Source organism: Saccostrea echinata, unplaced genomic scaffold, assembly GCF_033153115.1.
Source record: "Saccostrea echinata isolate AGI-Se365-2 ecotype Australia unplaced genomic scaffold, CSIRO_AGI_Sech_v1 ptg000028l, whole genome shotgun sequence".
NCBI classification, from domain to species: domain Eukaryota; kingdom Metazoa; phylum Mollusca; class Bivalvia; order Ostreida; family Ostreidae; genus Saccostrea; species Saccostrea echinata.
In genome coordinates, this window is record NW_026889777.1 from 9,186,874 (window position 1) to 9,206,411 (window position 19,538).

The 19,538-nt window shown below is 31.7% G+C and overlaps 1 protein-coding gene across 1 annotated transcript; it reads left to right on the forward strand.

Moving 5' to 3' along the window:
• Window positions 1-14,837: 14,837 nt before the first annotated feature.
• LOC133193716 (uncharacterized) lies at window positions 14,838-19,213 on the forward strand. Its single transcript, XM_061329660.1, has 4 exons — window positions 14,838-14,913; window positions 16,599-16,838; window positions 17,544-17,733; window positions 18,624-19,213. The coding sequence occupies exons 2-4, from the start codon at window positions 16,604-16,606 to the stop codon at window positions 18,784-18,786; spliced, it is 588 nt and encodes a 195-aa protein (XP_061185644.1). The 5' UTR covers window positions 14,838-14,913; window positions 16,599-16,603; the 3' UTR covers window positions 18,787-19,213.
• The last annotated feature ends 325 nt before the right edge of the window (window positions 19,214-19,538 follow it).

Below are 19,538 nucleotides of genomic sequence, written 5' to 3' on the forward strand. Positions count from 1 at the left end.
ACATTAGAATCAATTATAGTAATATCTGTCCATTATCTATTTTGAACGCATTTTAGAATGACCGACAATTATATTCATGATAAACTGAAAACTTGTCACAAAAAAATTTAATCTGTTTTTCCAAACTTTTACTGTTTGTGAAATAAGGTATGGTAGAGCATCACTCTATTATCTACTCTTTGATTCTCTATATATAACATTTTGGAATAGGCTGACATGCATCTTACATCAAATAATGTATTTATTTTTTCATATTATTATTATACCGAAACAATCATGGGAGATTTATTTAACTAGGGACTCAGACATTTTTAAAACAATATAGAGGCGTGTAAATAATTAAAAATGCATGTGATTAAAAATATTGTAAGATAAGGCTTCGCCGTCGCGGGAATAAGTTTCCATAACTTTGATATTTCCAAGTCAATATTGGTACATGGGGTCCATTAACAACATATATACATTATATACAATCTGGTCAGAGGTACATATACAAAACAAAAAACATGACATATGATTGAAAAAGAAAATAAATAAATAAGAGAGGGGAAAATATATCAAGGAGGACAGACAGCATCATAAATTTTTAAAATAAACATACATAATTTTTTCAGCATTTTTTCATTTTTGGTTGACATTAATTCCATAAATTTAATAACATTAGGTCTGTGGGAAAAATAATTGCCCAGGTAATTTTTTCTTACATTAGCTAAAGTTTAACATTCTAAGATATAATGAAATTCATCAGCAGTTTGATTATTATTACAAAGTGTACAGATTCTATCACACAGTGGTATACCATACCATCTTCCAGTCTCTACTGGCAGATGATGATTTGCAGTTCGAAATTTTATAAATATTTTTCTAAATTTAGGAGATAACTTATCAATATAATGTTCAGATCCAAAGTTTTGTTTAAAGATTCTGTAAATCTGTCCTTTTGAAGAATTATTTACGTCACTAGACCACTTTTGAATAAATTGATCTTGTAATATCTTGTAGAATCCATTCCATAACTGTTTTATTATACTGAAACAATCATGGGAGATTTATTAAACTAAAGACGAAAGACATTTTTTTAAAATAATATAGAGGCATTTAAATAATCACAAATGCATGTGATTAAAAATATTGTAAGATAAGGCTTCGCCGCCTCAAGTATTCTTCTTTCAGTAAAAAAGGAGAATCTTTTAAAACGATGACAAATAGAAAAATAATTCCAACACATTCTTTTTTCTGTAGCACTTAGCCATAAAGCCAGGGTTCTGTTTTTAATAACTCAACCGATTAAAATTCTTTTAGAAAACATTTTAGAACATAGAAATCAAAGAAAATTGATTTTCTAAAATCAACAAAACACAAAATTATCTTAGGTATTGTATATATTGAGGAAATGAAAAATGCCGAGAAATATTATTTACCGAATTTATAAGGGAGTCAGGAGCTTCTTGGAAGTGGACATCAGGAATGTCTCCTCTTTCGACGTGTATTAAATTAATATCAAATGTCTTCCAAACCATTGATTCATTCAGCCAAATATCAATTTTTACTAGAGAAGTGTTTTCCGCTTCCGGAAAGTTTGTAAACCACACTAAGGTCTCAAACTGTATGACGTCATCGTCAGTAGTATTTTCTGATTGGTAAAAACCTATAAAAAGAAACTTTCTGCTGGTGTCGTTGTTCCTGAAATATTACTCAGAAAGTCTTTTTTATAAGTTGTACATTTAAATAAAAACAAGTTCAAAGCAAACAAAAAATATATTGGTAAACTTAATAATTAGAAAAAGGCAGGTCTACTTCAGAGAACGTACTATCATCATATGAAAACAAAATTTGCACTCGTAAATATATTAAAAAAAGATAATTATACTACCAGCAGTGAGCTAACAAATCGATACATCTCCCCGATACCATATGAGTATAATGTACTATAAGTTGATAAACTCTTATTTCAAAGATCAGAGTATCTGAATCCAGTTGCTCATATATTTGACTTATTTTACTTACATAGGAAATATTTATAGACATAAGTTTGTTACTCAATTTTTATTTCAAAAATATTGTACATATTTTGAATATAAGTAACATATTTTGAACAAATTTTACATATTTTGACAAATTTAACATATTTTGAAAATGTTTTGCGAAGTTAAAATATTAAACATTCTTAGTATATATTTTTAGTATATTTTGAGCATATTTTCAATATATTTTCACAGACACTGTATTTATATCTGTTATCATATTTAACATATTTTGAAAATATCTTTCATATTCTAAACACTTTCAATACATGTTGAACATATTTAACATATGTTGAACATATTTTAGAAATGACCTGTACTTACCTCTATTTACCCAGTAAGTAGGGAACTTGAGCTCAATTAAATCCATCCCCAAACAGTCATAGGAAGAGAGAAGTCCTATATTGGCTCCCTGACGAAAGAAATATGTAAATGGAGTATTAATCTCTTACCTATTTCTTTGACAATAACAACTCCCGATTTAGTTCTAATTCTATCCTAACCTTGCTTAATTTTGCTATTGTATCCTTTCATCTTTTGTTCGGTCCTAACCTTTTCTTTCTTTGCTATTGTATCCTTCATGGCACTATGGTATTTTTCGAGAACCGTTTTTTTCTCTGCTCTCAGTTTGTATTGCTTCAATGGATTTTTGAGCTTGATAACTATTCGTTATCATTCATATTGCATTCTTTTATTCTGTTTCTTTTTCCTTGATTCTATATGAAGATTTAAGATTTGAAGCATATTTCTGAATACTCATAAAATGGTTTTCTAATTAGAGTATAATTCCTTGTCTGAAAAAATGTATGTCAATTTTTTTATGTCTAAATTAATGTTATTCTCCGTAATTCCTTATCATGTTTATTCTAAATTTGAAGCACAAAAGTATTCTCTCACAACAAATTTGCAAGGGAAGGGGTTTTTTTCCTGTGTTTGTTAGTTTATTTCAAAGTTGTTATGGTTTACAGATAACTTTGTTTTTAGTGTTATAAATTTTCAGATCGCCAGAGAAGCATCCTTTTGCTTAAGGGGTTAGAGGCAATGGCATGCTTTATATTGATACAATTATATATTTCCATGCGTGTATTTAGTCTTTCACTTGAAATTGATATGGTATTTGCAAGTGTTCAAACGTTAATGTCGAAGGTAGTGATACCTGAAAGTATTGATAGCCTTGATATGGCCATTGCAATATGATATTTGACTTTTGGACTTACCCCAATATATTGATACCCATTCCTGGTGGAACATATCTCATTTTCTTATACATGTATATGCACGTAAAAAATGTAATTGATTTGGATAAAAAAAATAAATGTTATACCAAATGTCAATACTGATAATAATTTGTAACAATTTGAAGGATTTTTCCTTTGCATACTCAGTCTTTCTCATAATATGTCCGTAGACATTAAAAAGTATCTGAAAATTGTTATACTCACGGGTTTAAAGTTTTCACCAACATGTGTTGTTTTCAAATAAGATATCTTGAACAGATTGTCCATAATGTTTAACTTGTTCTCGTAGGATTTTGACATCGTCTTGGTCACAGTTACGCTTATGGATGGGTTATAAATTGGAATCCAAGCCTTAAAGGATATCTGCAAAGCGGTTCCCTCTTGAGTGGCAAATCTCAGAGGTTGAGAGACTTCAGCTCTAAAAGTTTTATGCATTTCCCTCTAAAAAAAAATGGATTGATTTCAGTTTACTATTTCATAAAATACCATGCCTTCATTGATTGCAATTTTTTAAGTGTGATGTGTTCAATAGCTAATTGTGAAATCAATATCATATCATTTGCATAGCGTTGAATATCAGCATATATTTATCGTATATTCCTCCTTATACCTCAAAAGAAGTATGGGGGCCATATATTTGTAAAGAACAAAGAGATCTGAAGACTTTAATGAGGAAAAACGACGTTTTGACTGATGTTGTATAGGCTACCATGACATTAAACTTTATAAGCTTAAAATTTCTTTTTGGTCCGTTATTTTTATTTTTATATTTTTATATTTCTATGGAAGGGAGATTATTTCTAAGCTCGCTCGCAGTATGCATAGATTAATTTATAAATTTTTTACAATGAAATATGAAGATAACGAACAGTATTCAATCTCGAAAGTCCAATGAAACAATAAAAAGTTGGAGCAGAGCAAGCACGGACCCTAAAATTTAGAGGTAGGATCAGGTGCCATGGTGTAGTGAGCATCCCCTGCCGACCGGTCACACGCGCCGTGTGCTCCTTGTCATGATCTGTTGAAAAAACCGGAAAAATCGGTAGACAGTTCAGTGTATAAGTAATGGCCTAACAATTAGTATGAAAAACATCATTCAGCATTTGACTTAATGATAGGTTGTATGTGCTGACAAAGTCATTGTATCGACCGTAAAACTTGCGAAATGATGACTTCAAACGAGACTGTTGATATCCTTGTTTCATCAACTTGTTTGTCAATAGTTTGCCTCGTTTTAGAAATTATTCATACGTAGAGCATGCTCTTGCGAATCGTTCATCATTATTATCCAAAATTGCTTTTATGGCGCTAAGAATTACGCTCCGTTGTTTACTTTTGCTTAGCAACCGTCGTCAGTAAATCTCGAACCCGAGCTACAAATGCGTAACATAAAACATGTGAAAGTGATCGAGAGGGTGTTTCCGGCGTGTGATAACTCTTTCCGGTGGGATTCAGCATTCTTCGGGGTTTAGAGTGAAACTGATTACATTTGTGATGTAATAGGAAAACCTATTCAAAAATATTATATTTTTCTTCTGTTGATGCATTGTTATATGTTGACGATGCGACCGTTAGGTCGAGCGCAGATACCTATTCATGTTTAATTTACATCCGTCTCTTCAATCCGCCCGTGGCATTTGGTACGTCTAGACTCTGACGTCACATGACGTCGTATGAAAGTTGCATTACCAAACCAAAGCCTGAACAGTGCTAATTTTAATGAAGAATGTTTAATCTACTGTTTTCAGCAATATCCATTAAATCGATGTGATTTTATTATTTTTTGTTGAACTTTTATTGTTATTCTCGCTGGAACGTAGCTTAATCAAGCGATGCATTGTGGGTCCAGAAATAATTGCGGAAAAAACCATTTGGATAAATGTGAAAGCTCTAATTTTTCTCTTCGCCTAGGCGTTGGCTTATAGCTTGAAGTTAGAGCGGCGCCTCGCGCCGCTCGCTGCGCTCGCTATAAAATATTTATCACTCTGTAATAATGATTTTATGAGAAGTTTGTACACGCCAGACGTCATAATTTTTTTTTCATTTCATATGTTGAACTATCATTTAGTAAATCGAACATTTTTTTAAAAAAAAATCGGGATCGTCGGGGACTTGATCCCGGGACCTCTCGTATGCTAAGCAAGACCCCTAGACCAACGAGGCCCTTGCTTACAAAGCAAATTAAATGCAAACATTAGGTCACATATACATATTTATACTTACATTCAATATTGTCAAATTTTTACACATCACATGCATGACATAGTGTCTAATTTAGCCTTTACTAAATAGTTCTAATAGATGTAATTAGAATATCAAGTCCGCCGGCAACCTGTATCATACGTAATAACTCTCCAAATGCTCCTGTGCTTAAATTAGTGCCACGCGACTTTTAATACAATATTAAAAAAACGGGGCGGGACACTTTGAGAGGGGCGAGAGAGGCCATAGGGAATTATGGTATAAAATTTCATTGCAAAAGCTCAAACGCCTCTTGAGACATCACCCGGAAACGAAAGTGTTACACACAGACAGAATGTATGAATTTACGACCTTTGACCTTTTGACCTCAAAATCTATAGGGAATTTCCTAAGGACACAGGGAGTTGTAATGTAAAATTCCACTGCAAAAGCTCAAAGGCTTCTCGAGATATCGCGAGGAAACGAAAGTGTTAAAACAGACAGAATTTATGAATTTATGACCTTGACCTTTTGACCTGGTCTTCTTTAGGTCATAGGGAATTGTTATGTAAAATTTCGTTGCGAAAGCTGAAAGGTTTCTCAAGATATCGCGCAGAAACGAAAGTGTTACAGACAGACAGAAATACAGACGGACAGACAGACAGAAATTAATATTCCCCACTTTCAGTGAAGGCGGGGGACAAAAAAAATTCATTTGGATCAATGTACAAAGTCCGAATTTTTCTCATCGCCCAGGCGTTGCTTTTAGAGCTCGCGGTGATTCGATGTGCTTGCTATTACAATATAGATAAAGCTTAAATATAATTAGATGACATAGATGAAAAAAGATTAATTACTTACTTTCATTGAAGTTCTAGCAGCGATAAAAACTTTGTCATTAACCATAGGTTGTCCGTTCAAAAGTAAAGAGGATGAAATACTAAAATATTCGTTATCTTTTAGACCCCAGCCATTGTGTAGATAAATGTCCACGGTACAATTAATGAAAGTACTGCTGATATCCGTAAATTTTAATTTCAGGTTTGTGAATCTCCAAAAAGCAACCTATAATTTGAAGAAAAAAATCTTAGTCAAAGAAAAATGCATACGAACATGGTTTAACGTATATATGGAAGTGTATTAACAGCAAATATTAAAACATCCCTCTTTCAGTACTGTATCAGTACTTTGATTTTAAACGAATTTTTGAAATGCATATTTTGCAATTCCATGCAGAATTTTTTCTAGAGATGTCAACGAATATTTGAATATTTATTGCATGAGTTGATATTTGAATGCAATATTCATTTCTTTTTTCAGGATACACAAAAAGAGAGATAACTCTGGAAAATGTTAAAGGCATTAAAGGTGCATTGGCACAGATTTGAACTTCATATTTTCTCAAATTTTCTGTATAATATCACGACTTATATATTGCAATAGCATTTCACACGAAAATATAATTAAAAACTTATTTTATCTGGAAATTATTGGAACTACGAATTCCGGGACGCGTTTGATTAACACATCTTTACACTTTCACAAATTTAACTTTATCCTTAATATTTAAGAAAAGAAGCGATTTTGTTATGTATTAATGAACATTAATATACATCTATAGTCCAGAAAATTCAGAGTAGAAATGTTCGAAAGCAAAACCAACTCACGAGTATTGTCAGTCCGTGCTCTGTGATGTGTACAGAGTTTAACAAATTGAACACACCCGTGAAACGGGTTAATACACAACAAAATTGCCGCTTTTCTTAAGTATTAAGAATAAAATTAAAATATGTGAATGCGCAAGGATGTGTCAATCCAACGCGTCCAGAAATTCGAAGTTTTAATATCTTCGAGATGAAATAAGATTTTTATTGTATTTTAGTATGAAATGCTATAGCAACATATAAGTCATGAGAAAATTTGAGAAAATTTTAACTTCAAATCTGTGTCCAAGCACCTTAAGGTCAATTTCGATCACATTTTTTTTCCAACATTGTTCATCAGTTTTTCGCAAGCAGTGATAGAGTGAAATTATGTCTGCTATCTTTGTGCTGTACAATTTCCAGTTTTTCAATGACATCTTACCATAGATAATGATCGAGTCATTCGAAAATTCTTCAGCATTTCTTTATCGCATGCTAATATTTATAAGAAATTAATGTCAAGCTTGCATCAACTTGAATGGTAAACACGCAGGTTAATGTCTGTTTGTGATTTTATTTTTTACCCAATTGGTTTTATAATTAGCATGCCTTGGAAAACTACACGACACAATTTAGTACTGCATGAATTTATACGAATTTTTTTTTTTAATTTATGTTTTGATTTCATAAGAAAAATTTCTGACAATAAAAAAAATTAAAAAGTGACTATTTACCGTTATAATACCCAGTAATGAAATATATGAAGATAACGAACAGTATTCAAGCTCAAAAGTCCATTCAAACTATACAAAGTTTGGAGCAGAGCAACACGGACCTCAACATCAGAGGTGGGATCAGGTGCCATGGAGGCGTGAGCATCCCCTACCGACCGGTCAAACCCGCCGTGTGTTCCTTGTCATGATCGGGAAATAGGGGGAAAATCCGTCAACAATTCAGTGGATAAATAATGGGATAACAATTAGTATGAAAATGTCAGTCAACGTTTGACTTAGTGATAGATTGTATTTGCTGACAAGGTCATTGTATTGACCATAGAACTTACGAAATGATGAAATGATGACTTTAAACGAGAATGTTGATATTCTTGTTTCATCAACTTGTTTGTCAATAATTATCTCATTTTAGAAATTGTTCATATGTAGAGCATGCTCTTGCTTATCAAATCAACTGAGAGATACATGTATAAACCCCATATGCAGGGTGACGAGAGTATTGCTGCATTAGTAAGGGAAGTTGACGATTGAAAAGTTCAAGTCATTACGTTTATCATAAAGCTTTGTTGTTAGATTACCATTAACGTCTTTTTCTAGTAAAATACCCAAATATGAAACAGATGTGTCAGACTCTGTAGTATCTTTTATTTCAAGTTCACTGGGATATATCTTGTCGACATATGAATATAAGGAAATAATTAATGTTAATTGATAATGCGTCGTCAATATATCTAAATGTCAGGTAGAAGGCCACAGCAAGCGTTTTTTTTCTAATAATAATTATAAGATTCTGAATAAATTCTGCTCCATATGAATACAAAAATAGGTCTGCTGATAACGGGGCGCAATTGGAATCCATGGCAATTCCAACAGATTGTTAGAAGATCTGGTCTCCAAAAATCTTATAGATATTGTCAATCAGAAACTCAAGCATCTTTTAATATCAACTTCAGAGTACTTGTGTATACGATCAGAATTGTTTTTTCAACAAAATAATTTTGCAAATGACCAATGACAAGGTAAGTATATTTACGAGTTTCATTTTTATTGAAAAAGCAGCTGTCAATGATTTTAAAAAAGTCTGGACTTTAATTAATCATTGAGTAAATAAATATATTCTTCTATAGATAATTATTGTCTAACCGACAATGCCCATTTTAGGTTTTGTTTTGTTTGTTGTTTTGAACATATTTTATTGATTAAATCAAAAGGATGGTAAACAAGTTCTAAAATAACTTAATAGTTCCTCTCCTTATATAATACAATATGTTAAGCAATTAAAGAAAAATAATACAAATAATATAAATAAAATTTAACATATCAACTAAGAAAATCTACATGTTTCGTCAATAAATTTATTAACAGCAGCAAAAATACTGTTATTAATCTGTAAAGGCAAATTTTCATCACCACAAAGTAATAGGTTTAAATCAAAAGTGACCAATTCAAGCATGAACAAGCGATTGAAAAGAGTATTTCTAGCATTGGAATAATTTTTGCATGCAAAAAAGAAATGGTACACATCTTCGCGTCATGAACACGAAGGACTATTAATAATATTTCGTTTATATAAACCATAGTTTAATATAAATAATGTCTTAGCTTAATACATGTATGAATGATATTGGTATATCGCTTTCCAAAAGAAAAGTATGATGGTGGATTTTTTTTTTTAAGTTTTCCTACCAAGTTTTTTTCTGAATGAATTATGATGGCTTCCCTAACCTCTATTTTTAGTAAATTCCATTGTTTTATAGCATCGGGTACGAAGAAATTTCTGAATAATTCTAATCTGCATCTTGGAACAACATAATCTTTTTTATTACGAGTATTGTATGTGGATATATGTTCGCATTTACAGGGTTCGAAATTCACTATATACAACTCGCAAAACGCGAGTTAGAATTCCCAAATTGCGAGTTAAAAATTAGGTAACTCGCAAAAACTTGCGTGTTGATTTTTTTGCATTGAAACTGTAGCAAAATTATATAATATGACAGAACACAATGCTTTTGATTTAAATCAGTAATTTAAATAAAAGTCACACTGTAGTTGTATTTTGTGTATTATACAGTAGTTACTTTTTCCTTAAGTTACATGTATTTAATTTATATAAATTTAACTTTATATGAAAATTGCGAGTAGTCTTATAAAATTGCGAGTTCACTTTCTTGGTACCAACTAAGATTTTGTGAGAATCATAGACCCAAATGACGATGAACTGGAACACACTCCAGTCTGTCACCTTTAAAAAATAACTTTGGCTTACTGAAAAATACACCTTTGTTTTGGATGGATTAAATCTAAGTATCCACTTATTTGACCATAGTTCCAAAATATGTACATCATGGTTTAATTCAATTCAATATTTAATACATCGTGTGATGATTGTTGAAGTGAATTGTCATCAGCAAACAATCTGCATATTGAAAGCATATTTTCAGCAACATCATTTACATAAATGAGAAATAATAGTGGCCCTAATACAGACCCCAGGGGTACACCTGCAAAAATATCTAATTTTGATGATAACAGATCCTTATACATTACTTTTTGTGACCTTTGACATAGATAAATAGAAAACCACTGGAAAAGATCACCAGATATTTCATAAGTTTTTAATTTAAAAAGTAGACCTTTGTGCCATACTCTGTGAAAAGCCTTTGAAAGATCACAAAAAAAAACATACAACATGATTTACCTTCATCAATGTTTTGAACAATACTATGATACGTTTTAAGTAATTGGTATACAGTTGAATGACGAAGTAGGAATCCTGCTTGATATCGATAAAATAAATCATTAACATGAATATAATTGTACAAGTGTTTGAATATTATTCTCTCATTAATTTTACTGACACAAGATAATAACGACACAGGTCTATAATTGGAAACCACAGAGGGATCATCCTTTTTAAAAAGATGAATAACATGAGCTAATTTCCAAAAAGATGGAAAAACTTTTTTTCTGACAAAGACCTATTAAATAACATAGTAAATGGTTTAAAAACAGTATAAAGAGTCGATTTTAACATTTTATGCATATGACTAATACAGTCTGCACCAATAGCTTTGTTCACAGGAAGTATTGAAATAATCTCTAATACTTCTTGTTCGTCAAGGATAATATCGCATAGTGTTTCATTACACAGATAATACATGTTTGGCAGTGTTTCATTTGAATCGTCAATAGAAGAAAAATACGAACTCAGAACTTCAGTCTTATCAAAGTCAGAATAAGCCACGCGTCTTAAACCGCTATCATTAAGTATTTGTATTGGTGGTATTTCGTTAGATAATTTCAAATTAAATGTATCTTTCATCAGCTTCCAATATAAAGTATTATTTTTACTTGAATCTTCCAAGTATGTTTTTATATTGTTTTAATAGTTTGATATCGCGTGCTTTTTCGTATTGTTAACTGAATTTCGGACCTCTCTATGTGCGGACCAGTCGGAATCTTCTTTAGTTTTAAGTGCTTTGTTACGAAGACGATTTCTGATTCTTATTGTTTTACGTAACATTGAATCAAATCATGGTTTGTCACGAGGGCGAATGGTAATAGTTTATTCAGGAATGCATTCACGAACACAGCAAAGAAATTCAGACGTAAAATTTTCAGTTGCAATGTCTATAGCTTCAGCTTTGTTGATGATTTTAGTCCAATCACAGTTTTTGATTAGCGAATTTAGTTTTTTAAAGTCTGCATTTTTATAAGCCCACACTTTACCCTTGTACGAACGATTATAATTCATACTCAAAGAAAGAGAGATATAAGTTGCCTTATGGTCACTAATAGAAGCGTCTATTGTTAGAGCGCCCGATTCACAAACTTGAAGAATGTCAACAGACGTGAGAATTGGGTCAAGAAGCGTGTTCGACGTGTTTGAAGTTCTAGTCGGTTCATGGATATTGTTAAGAAGACTCTGCATTGAAATAATTTCAAGAATTGTATGTGTTTGTGGAGCATTAAGAAAGTCTATATTCACGTCACCTACCAGTATTACTTTATCAGAAATTTCGCCTACTTTGTCAATGCACCATGTGAGTCTAGTCCAGAAATTACTATCGGAGCTTGGAGGACGATATATGCAGCATAAAAAGTATTTCAGGTATGGTTATCGATTTCAATATAAATACATTCGACGCCAGTGGGTTCGAATTCCTCACGTCTAAGCGCACGTATGTGATTAGACAAGTAAATCATAACACCGCCCCCAAAACAGTTTCTATCTTTTCGCAATATAGTGTTAAAAAATATATGTCATCATTGCTAACTGTATGGTCCAGATGAGTTTCAATAAAATATAATATATCGAAGTCATGAACAAACGAGTTTAAATAACCTAGTTTGTGTCTAATATTACGGATATTTAGATGTAAGATGTCAAGGACACTTTCCATACTAGGTGCAAGGTAAATTAAAAACTTGAAATGTTATATACTTACTTTCGAATCGGGTGTCCCATATTGAGCCTTTCCCTTTCCTCCTGTCATATGATATTCTCCGAAATCAACATTACTGATACTTCTCTCCAAAATCATAGATATGTTTTGTAAAGTTGTATTGGGAAGAGTCACATTAAGGAGGATTATTCCTTTTTCTCCAATAAATATTTCCGTATCATTAGCATTCTGTGCTCTATACGACATCGTCATATTAAATCTCCTCAGCGCTGTAAACAAAAATTTTGATTCATTTTTCTGATCGTTGAATCAACAAATTTATTCTTATACTAAAATAAATTTTATAACGCCCATATACCGTTCATAAAAGTTTATAATAGATCAAATATACAGGTAGATTACTTTTGTATGTCATCATTTTTGTGATCATGTTGCAATACATATTAGATACTTTTAGAATTACAGGTAACAAAAAAATATAAACAGAGCAAAGATTCAAAAAATGTAAAGCACTACATAATATTAATGTTTCTTCTAAAAGCATCTTGAAATTTCGAGCACTTGCTCACGTATAACGGCTTCCTAGCTAAACGCAGTTACTCCTCTTTCAAACATGGATATATATGGAAATCGTTAACCAATTGCAAATAACTTCGCTAAATGAATAAGCATTATTAAGCCATACACTGTAACTTTTCTACATAGCCAGTTAAGAAGTAAATCGTTTTTGTCATTTTATCATTTTGCACATTTTAAGTATTATATATTTACTAAAGTAGGTTTCACATTAGGGCAAGAATATTTCCGATAAGGATTCTGGATTGTCATTTTATAGTGCATCAAGCTACGAAATTCAAATTACAGTTAGTTTGTATATAGTGTCTCTTTGTTAAATATACAGCAATTCCATAGAGGATAATAATACATAAAGTCCAAAGGCAGAGAGATAGGAAGCTTTTTTTCAATGTGAAAGAATCCTTAGACATGCATTCCTTTTGACTTTTCCCGGGGGAAGACTTTCTTATTTGTACGACACCGGTGATGACGTAAGTTTTTTTTTCGGGGGGGGGGGGGTCTGATTTCGATTATAACACTGTATTTTCTTTTACTCGTACGAGAGCTATTTGAATATAATTCAGGCATTCTGTTTATTCTACATTACCGCTTGCCAACAATAAAGTATTTGAAAAAAAATAATTTAAAAATTGAAAGTACAATTCACTTTAAATTACAATAAATTGATGTATGTAAGTTTCCTCCTTGTTGCATTTATTTTTCAAAAAAAATTACACCACGGAGATATGCACATACTGGGTATTAAATTGATACTAGTCAATGTTGACAAGGACAACGTACGACATAATTTTTTTATTTTTTTCATTTTTCGCTCATTTCGAATTAATATTGATGAAAAGTGTAACACGTATCATAAAAGTATATTCAGTAAATTAGAAGTTAGAAATTAGAAATTTTAAGTTTACCTTCTTTTGATGGTGCAGTAGAATCCCCAATAAGACAGGAACATAAGATTCCCAGAAAAAATAGGATTAGTTTACACATCCTGACAAAACGGAACTTCAAAACAATCAAAAAGGAAATACTCGATAAGGCCTATGTCTTAATCTTCGTCAATTTTCTTTGCTTTGATTTTTTTTACTTTCATGAATGAGTAGTGAGTTGTCTAACTATTGAAGATAGTCCTTGATCATCAAACAATAAGTATTTGTTTCATTTTGTAGCGATATAATTTTAAAATATGTAATATTTATGAGTTAGTTGACCTTTGATTATCAATGAACAAGGTGAGAAAACGTCTAAGAAATTAATTAAGACTAATTAAACTATGAATACATAATTACTTGTCTTCCCTGAAAGAAAATTTGATACTTTAATTTTGTCCTTCACGGCTCATTATGTTTGTCCTTAATTCCTTTTTTCGACTTTTATGTTATTGATTTGTATAAGATAAGTGATTTTCAAATTGATCTACCTGTAATTATCTGTTCTCAAGCCTATACGCCCAAAACAGATTAATATAGTTTTTTTTTTTTTTTGTTTTTTTTTTTTTTTTTTGTTTTTTTGTTTTTTTTTTTTTGTTTGTTTGTTTGTTAGTTGCAGCATCGGTACAACAGCACTAAAATTCAGTATTGCATAGAATTTAAATTTCAATTATATAATAATTTTGAGCAAAGCTTGAGACTTTTAATAGTGTCACTTAACGCTCTCGTCCCGTCTTTACTCTCCTTTGTTCAACAGGAACTACCATCTCGGATGTAAGCTCTTATATGTATCTCAATGACGTAATTAAAAATTAATTAAAACAATGTTTTTTATTTTCTTTTAGTGTATGCTCTAAAAGTCAAAAACATGATATTTTTCTAGGCAAATTGCATGTTGCTCTCGAAAGCAACAAAGACATCCATCTGAAATTCAAATTAAATAACACAGTATATAAATTTCCGTACGTGTTTTATAAGCACTCTTTTGTTACACGTGACACAATCATGTTGATTGTGACTACTACTTAATAATCGGATATTACTCTCACTATATTTTTATGCTAGTAGTATAATCTTTGTATTTATTAAAGTAAATGACATTTCATAGGCGAAGAAAAGTTTTAATTTCTCGCGAACGTTCCACTGGGCACTTATTTCTCTTTTTTTGAGAAGAATTCTGTTAAGGTAAGCCTCTTAAGAACTTATTTTTTTCAACAACAAAAAACTAAAGATATATCAGGATATTTTAAAAGACATGATAATATGAAATGGGTACATGCAGGCCCGTAGCAAATGTTTCAAATGTTTGAATGTTGGGTGGGGGTGGGGGGCCTCCCACAAAAAAATCTGACGAGCAAAATAAGTCCAAAATGGAGGGGGTCTTACTAAAATACATGTTATCTGACAAGCAAAAAATAATAATAATAATAAAAAAACCAAAAAACCTTTTTAATGTCCAAAAATTCGGGGGGGGGGGGGGGGATAACTTCCCATAATCTGACGAGCAAAAGAAAAACACTTAAACTATCCATTTCCTGAAATTTGCCAGTGCTCTACTTTAATTTGCAGCAACAAAAAGTTGAGGGAGGGCAGCATCTAAGTGAAAATTTACTATTAAAATACTGTACTCAAATACCACCCCATCCCCACCCCCGCGTTTCGTCAGCCAGCGTACGCCATTCAAAAATATGAAAGTGGTGTAACGTCACATTAAATTCTCCAACTCATTGCCAGAGTCGAGATTTCTCAATTACAATTTTCCTCGTGTTTATAATCTATGACTTACAATTGCAGATCATATGATCTATTTTTTATGTCCCCGTAATAAAAGATTCGGGGGTATATAGTCTTTGCCCTGTCCGTCAGTCTGTCTGTCTGTTTGTCTGTTAATCTGTTTGTCCGCAAAAACTTTAACATTGCCCATAACTTTTAATTGGTTTGAGCTATGGATGTCATATTTCAAATGTGTATTTCTTGTGAAAAGGCTTTTCTTTGGGTACAACATATTTGACCTCTTGACTTTGACCTTGGAGATTAACCCAAATTTGCAAGAATTTACCCAACTTTAACCTTGATGGTGCAATGTCTTTCATACTTCACATGTGTACTAGTATTCATTGTGATAAGACCTTTCCATGGACATAAATATTTTTTTTAACCTTTTGACCTTGGAGTTTAACCCACTTTAAAAAAAACTTTAACATTAAACATAACTTTTGAACAATAAGTACTAGGGTTTCCATATTTCACAAGTGTATTTCATGTTACAAGGCCTCTCTTTGGATACCAACAATTTTGACCTTGGAGTAAAATTGACCTACTTTTGAAAAACTTTAACCTTGACCATAGCTTTTGAACAGTTGGTGCTAGGGCTTTAATATTTCACATACATATGTATGCACTTCTTATGACAAGGCCTGGGTACCTTTGATTTGACCCTTTGACCTTGGAGTTTGATCCACATTTAAAAAAAACTGTAACCTTCGTCATAACTCATTAATGGATAGTGCTCGGGCTCTCATATTTCACAAGTATATTCATTGAGAACGAGTCCGTTCTTTTCGTAACAACATTTTTCATCTTATTATGTAAAGTCAAATCACATAAATGGATTGGACGTCAGGCATAGCCTATACAAGTCCTCTCCAAGAAGGCTTTCAAACAAGTCAAACAAATGACTTACAAAGAAAAATAATTAAACAAATTGGGGTTTTTTCCGTATATCACAGAGATTTTTTTTTCAAAAAATCTGGGATAAAAAAGACTGTGGTTTACTTTCTCTTTTTCTTAAAGAAAATTAATTTAAAAAAACATTTAAATAAGGTAATATTTTTGTAATAGTATAGAGCTTTTTACTGTATTTTGCATAGGTATCATGATATATACAGTCAGCGAAACTTTCCAATGCCTTGAATTCGAACTTGATTGCTGTGAAAATATCTACTTGAGTAACCCATATGTGCTGAGTGTGGAATCGGTTTCCTTGTTTGACTGCTATGTGAAGGAAAATGTTTGGGGCTTCACTATTATATTTTTCGACAGAAATCGTTCTCACATTAACTATACTGATATTAAGCGTTGTTGTGGAGGTCCTGTAAACTTGGAGTTAGGTAAGTAAAATTTAAACAATAAAATGCTTTCTTTGTTAATCCAGGAATAACAGTTGCAACATTTCATAAAAGATACATAACTCGCAAAAGCGGGTTATGTTTTTTTTTTTTTTTTCTGCAATTTTCACCGCATTAACAAGAAAGGCTAGACGTTTATTATATACATTGTATATTTTATAGATTATTCGTATAAAGTGGGTGTAAGTGCGATTACTGTTCATTATATTCCTATTTCATTTATTTAAAGTCTATATTATTTGACCGTATGATACATTGATGGAAGAGCCACGTTTTTAAGAAATCATACAAACGTGGGGGTTTTTTTTTAATTTAAACCGGTTTTAACTATTTATTTCTTAATGGATTGATAACGGCAATTTGATTTTCGTAAGAAATATAGAGAACAAATATTCAAAGAACGGAAATATCTTACTTAATATTTATATATGCCTTGCCTTGTCATTTCTTAATAACAAAATGAACGTGAATGTAAAATCTTTTATTGGTTACCTTTGTGCGAGTTCTTATCGAAAATAAGACATCATGATATACATATATCATTGAATATGTCCTCTGCAAAAGTTTAGAATATTTCAATTTTAAATTTGTAGATACAAATTTAAATTGTAAAAAAATAAATTTTTGTATAGGACATTATTAGAATGGGAGGATATTGATATGACGTTGTTATTTTTCTTTGAACAGTGGTCTCTGAGCTCTTTGCCAATGATGTTACTGATACAGTGAACACACAAGGAGGTTCAGGTAACACTGAAAACGCCTCCGTTGTCAGCGTGGTCTTCGCTGTTCTTTTTGCTGTCGTGTTGATCATTGTTGCTGGTCTTTTTCTTCGAAGTAGATTGAGAAGACGAAGAATTACAGGACAAGATTCTCGGTACATTTTTTTAACAGATTAATTTATTTTGAAACTTTGTTCTAATCTAATGGGAGAGAAGGTGTGTGGGGGGGGGGGGAGGGGGACGGTCACAATGAATGCATAAGAAGAATATAAAAGCCTTTGCAGCAACCGTTCAAAAGTTATGGCCAAGGTTAAAGTTTTTCAAAATAGGTCAAACTCAATGTTGGTACCCAAAGAAAGGTCTGGACGTATGAAATAGCCAATGTTAAAGTTTGGTAATTTTTTGCAAAAGTAGGTTAAACTCCAAGGTCAAGGTTAAGATGCCAATTATATTGGTACCCAGAGAAAGGTCTTTGCAGAAGAAATAAACTATAACTGAAATATGAAAGCCATAGCACCAACCATTCAAAAGTTATGGGCAAGGTTAAAGTTTTCGCGGACAGACAGACAGCTAGACAGGCGGACGGACAGACCAAAAACTGTTTATCCCCGGGTCTTCGATCAAAGGGGCATTAAAATTAAAATATATAAGCCCTCAAAGAAGAATAATCATTCTATGAATAAAGGTAAAGCAATGCAGATAAAGGCTATTAGGAGCAAGTGGTGTATCCTGAAATCAAACCCTAAAGTGCCACTCCTGTTTAATTTTTGTCTTTATATATGTGGGTTTTATTTATTTATTTATTTAATTTTTATTATTATTATTTGGGTTTTGTTTTTTTTGGGGGGGGGGTGTTTTTTTTTTGTTTTTTTTTTTTTTTTTTTTTTTTTTTTTGGTTTTTGGGGGTTTTTTTGGGGGGGTTGTTTTTTTTGGGTTTTTTTTTTTGTTTTTTTTTTTTTGGTTTTTTTTTTTGTTTTGTTTTTTGTTTTGTTTTGTTTTGTTTTGTTTTTTTTAGCTTTTATTGCGAACAAAGTTTATTTTATAGGTATGTGACTACAGCAAACAGAAATTCACACGTGTATGCTGTGCCAACGGTTAGTACAGGATACTTGTATCCGGAAACTTCAGCTCCTATCATCAAAACACCACCAGAGAAAACTCTATCAAATCAAAATTATGAACACGACTATATGGAAATCGTAGAATAGCTCAGATTTATCAGCATATTCTGAATTTAAATTTTTTGTGATATATACTCATATATTGGATTTTGATCGATATAAACGAAATCTTAGCACCTGGACCTACTGATACTCCAAGATATATTATCCATCGAAAATCGATCATGCTATTATACTGCGTACATGGTTATTTTAGCCCCGTGTTATTTTCGATTTTCACACTTGCAAATAATTTTCCCCCGTTTTAAATTCACCCAATCACAGTTCTGTTTACGAATTTGAATTCTCCCCATTTAAAATTCTCCAACCTGTGAGTAGGGCAAAAGGGGCGAAAATATTTCCCTGTATACAGTGTACATTTGATGTTTTATAAGCTTGTTACCGTTTCATGTACTTATTGGCGATGACAATAAGGAATGAAAGTTTTTCAAGAATAAATATCTGACATTCTAAATGTTATAATAGTAGTGCATTTTATAATAGAATTGGTATAAGACATGGCAGTGTCTCTAATTACTAGTATAACAAGAACTCTTTGAAGGGGGAGGGTCACACGCTTTTTACATTAACTTTTAGCTGGTTTTTATTTAATAAAATGGCACCTTTATTCTGTAAAATAACTATTTACTAGCACTATATATTGTAATAACAAATCATTTGAACTTATGAAAAATAGTTTAACGTTTTTTATTACATTTTCAACAGTGAAATACTGTGATTTATTTATTGAATAAAAGTGATATTCTCTCACAGTGTGAAAGGATACCAAAGTGATATTC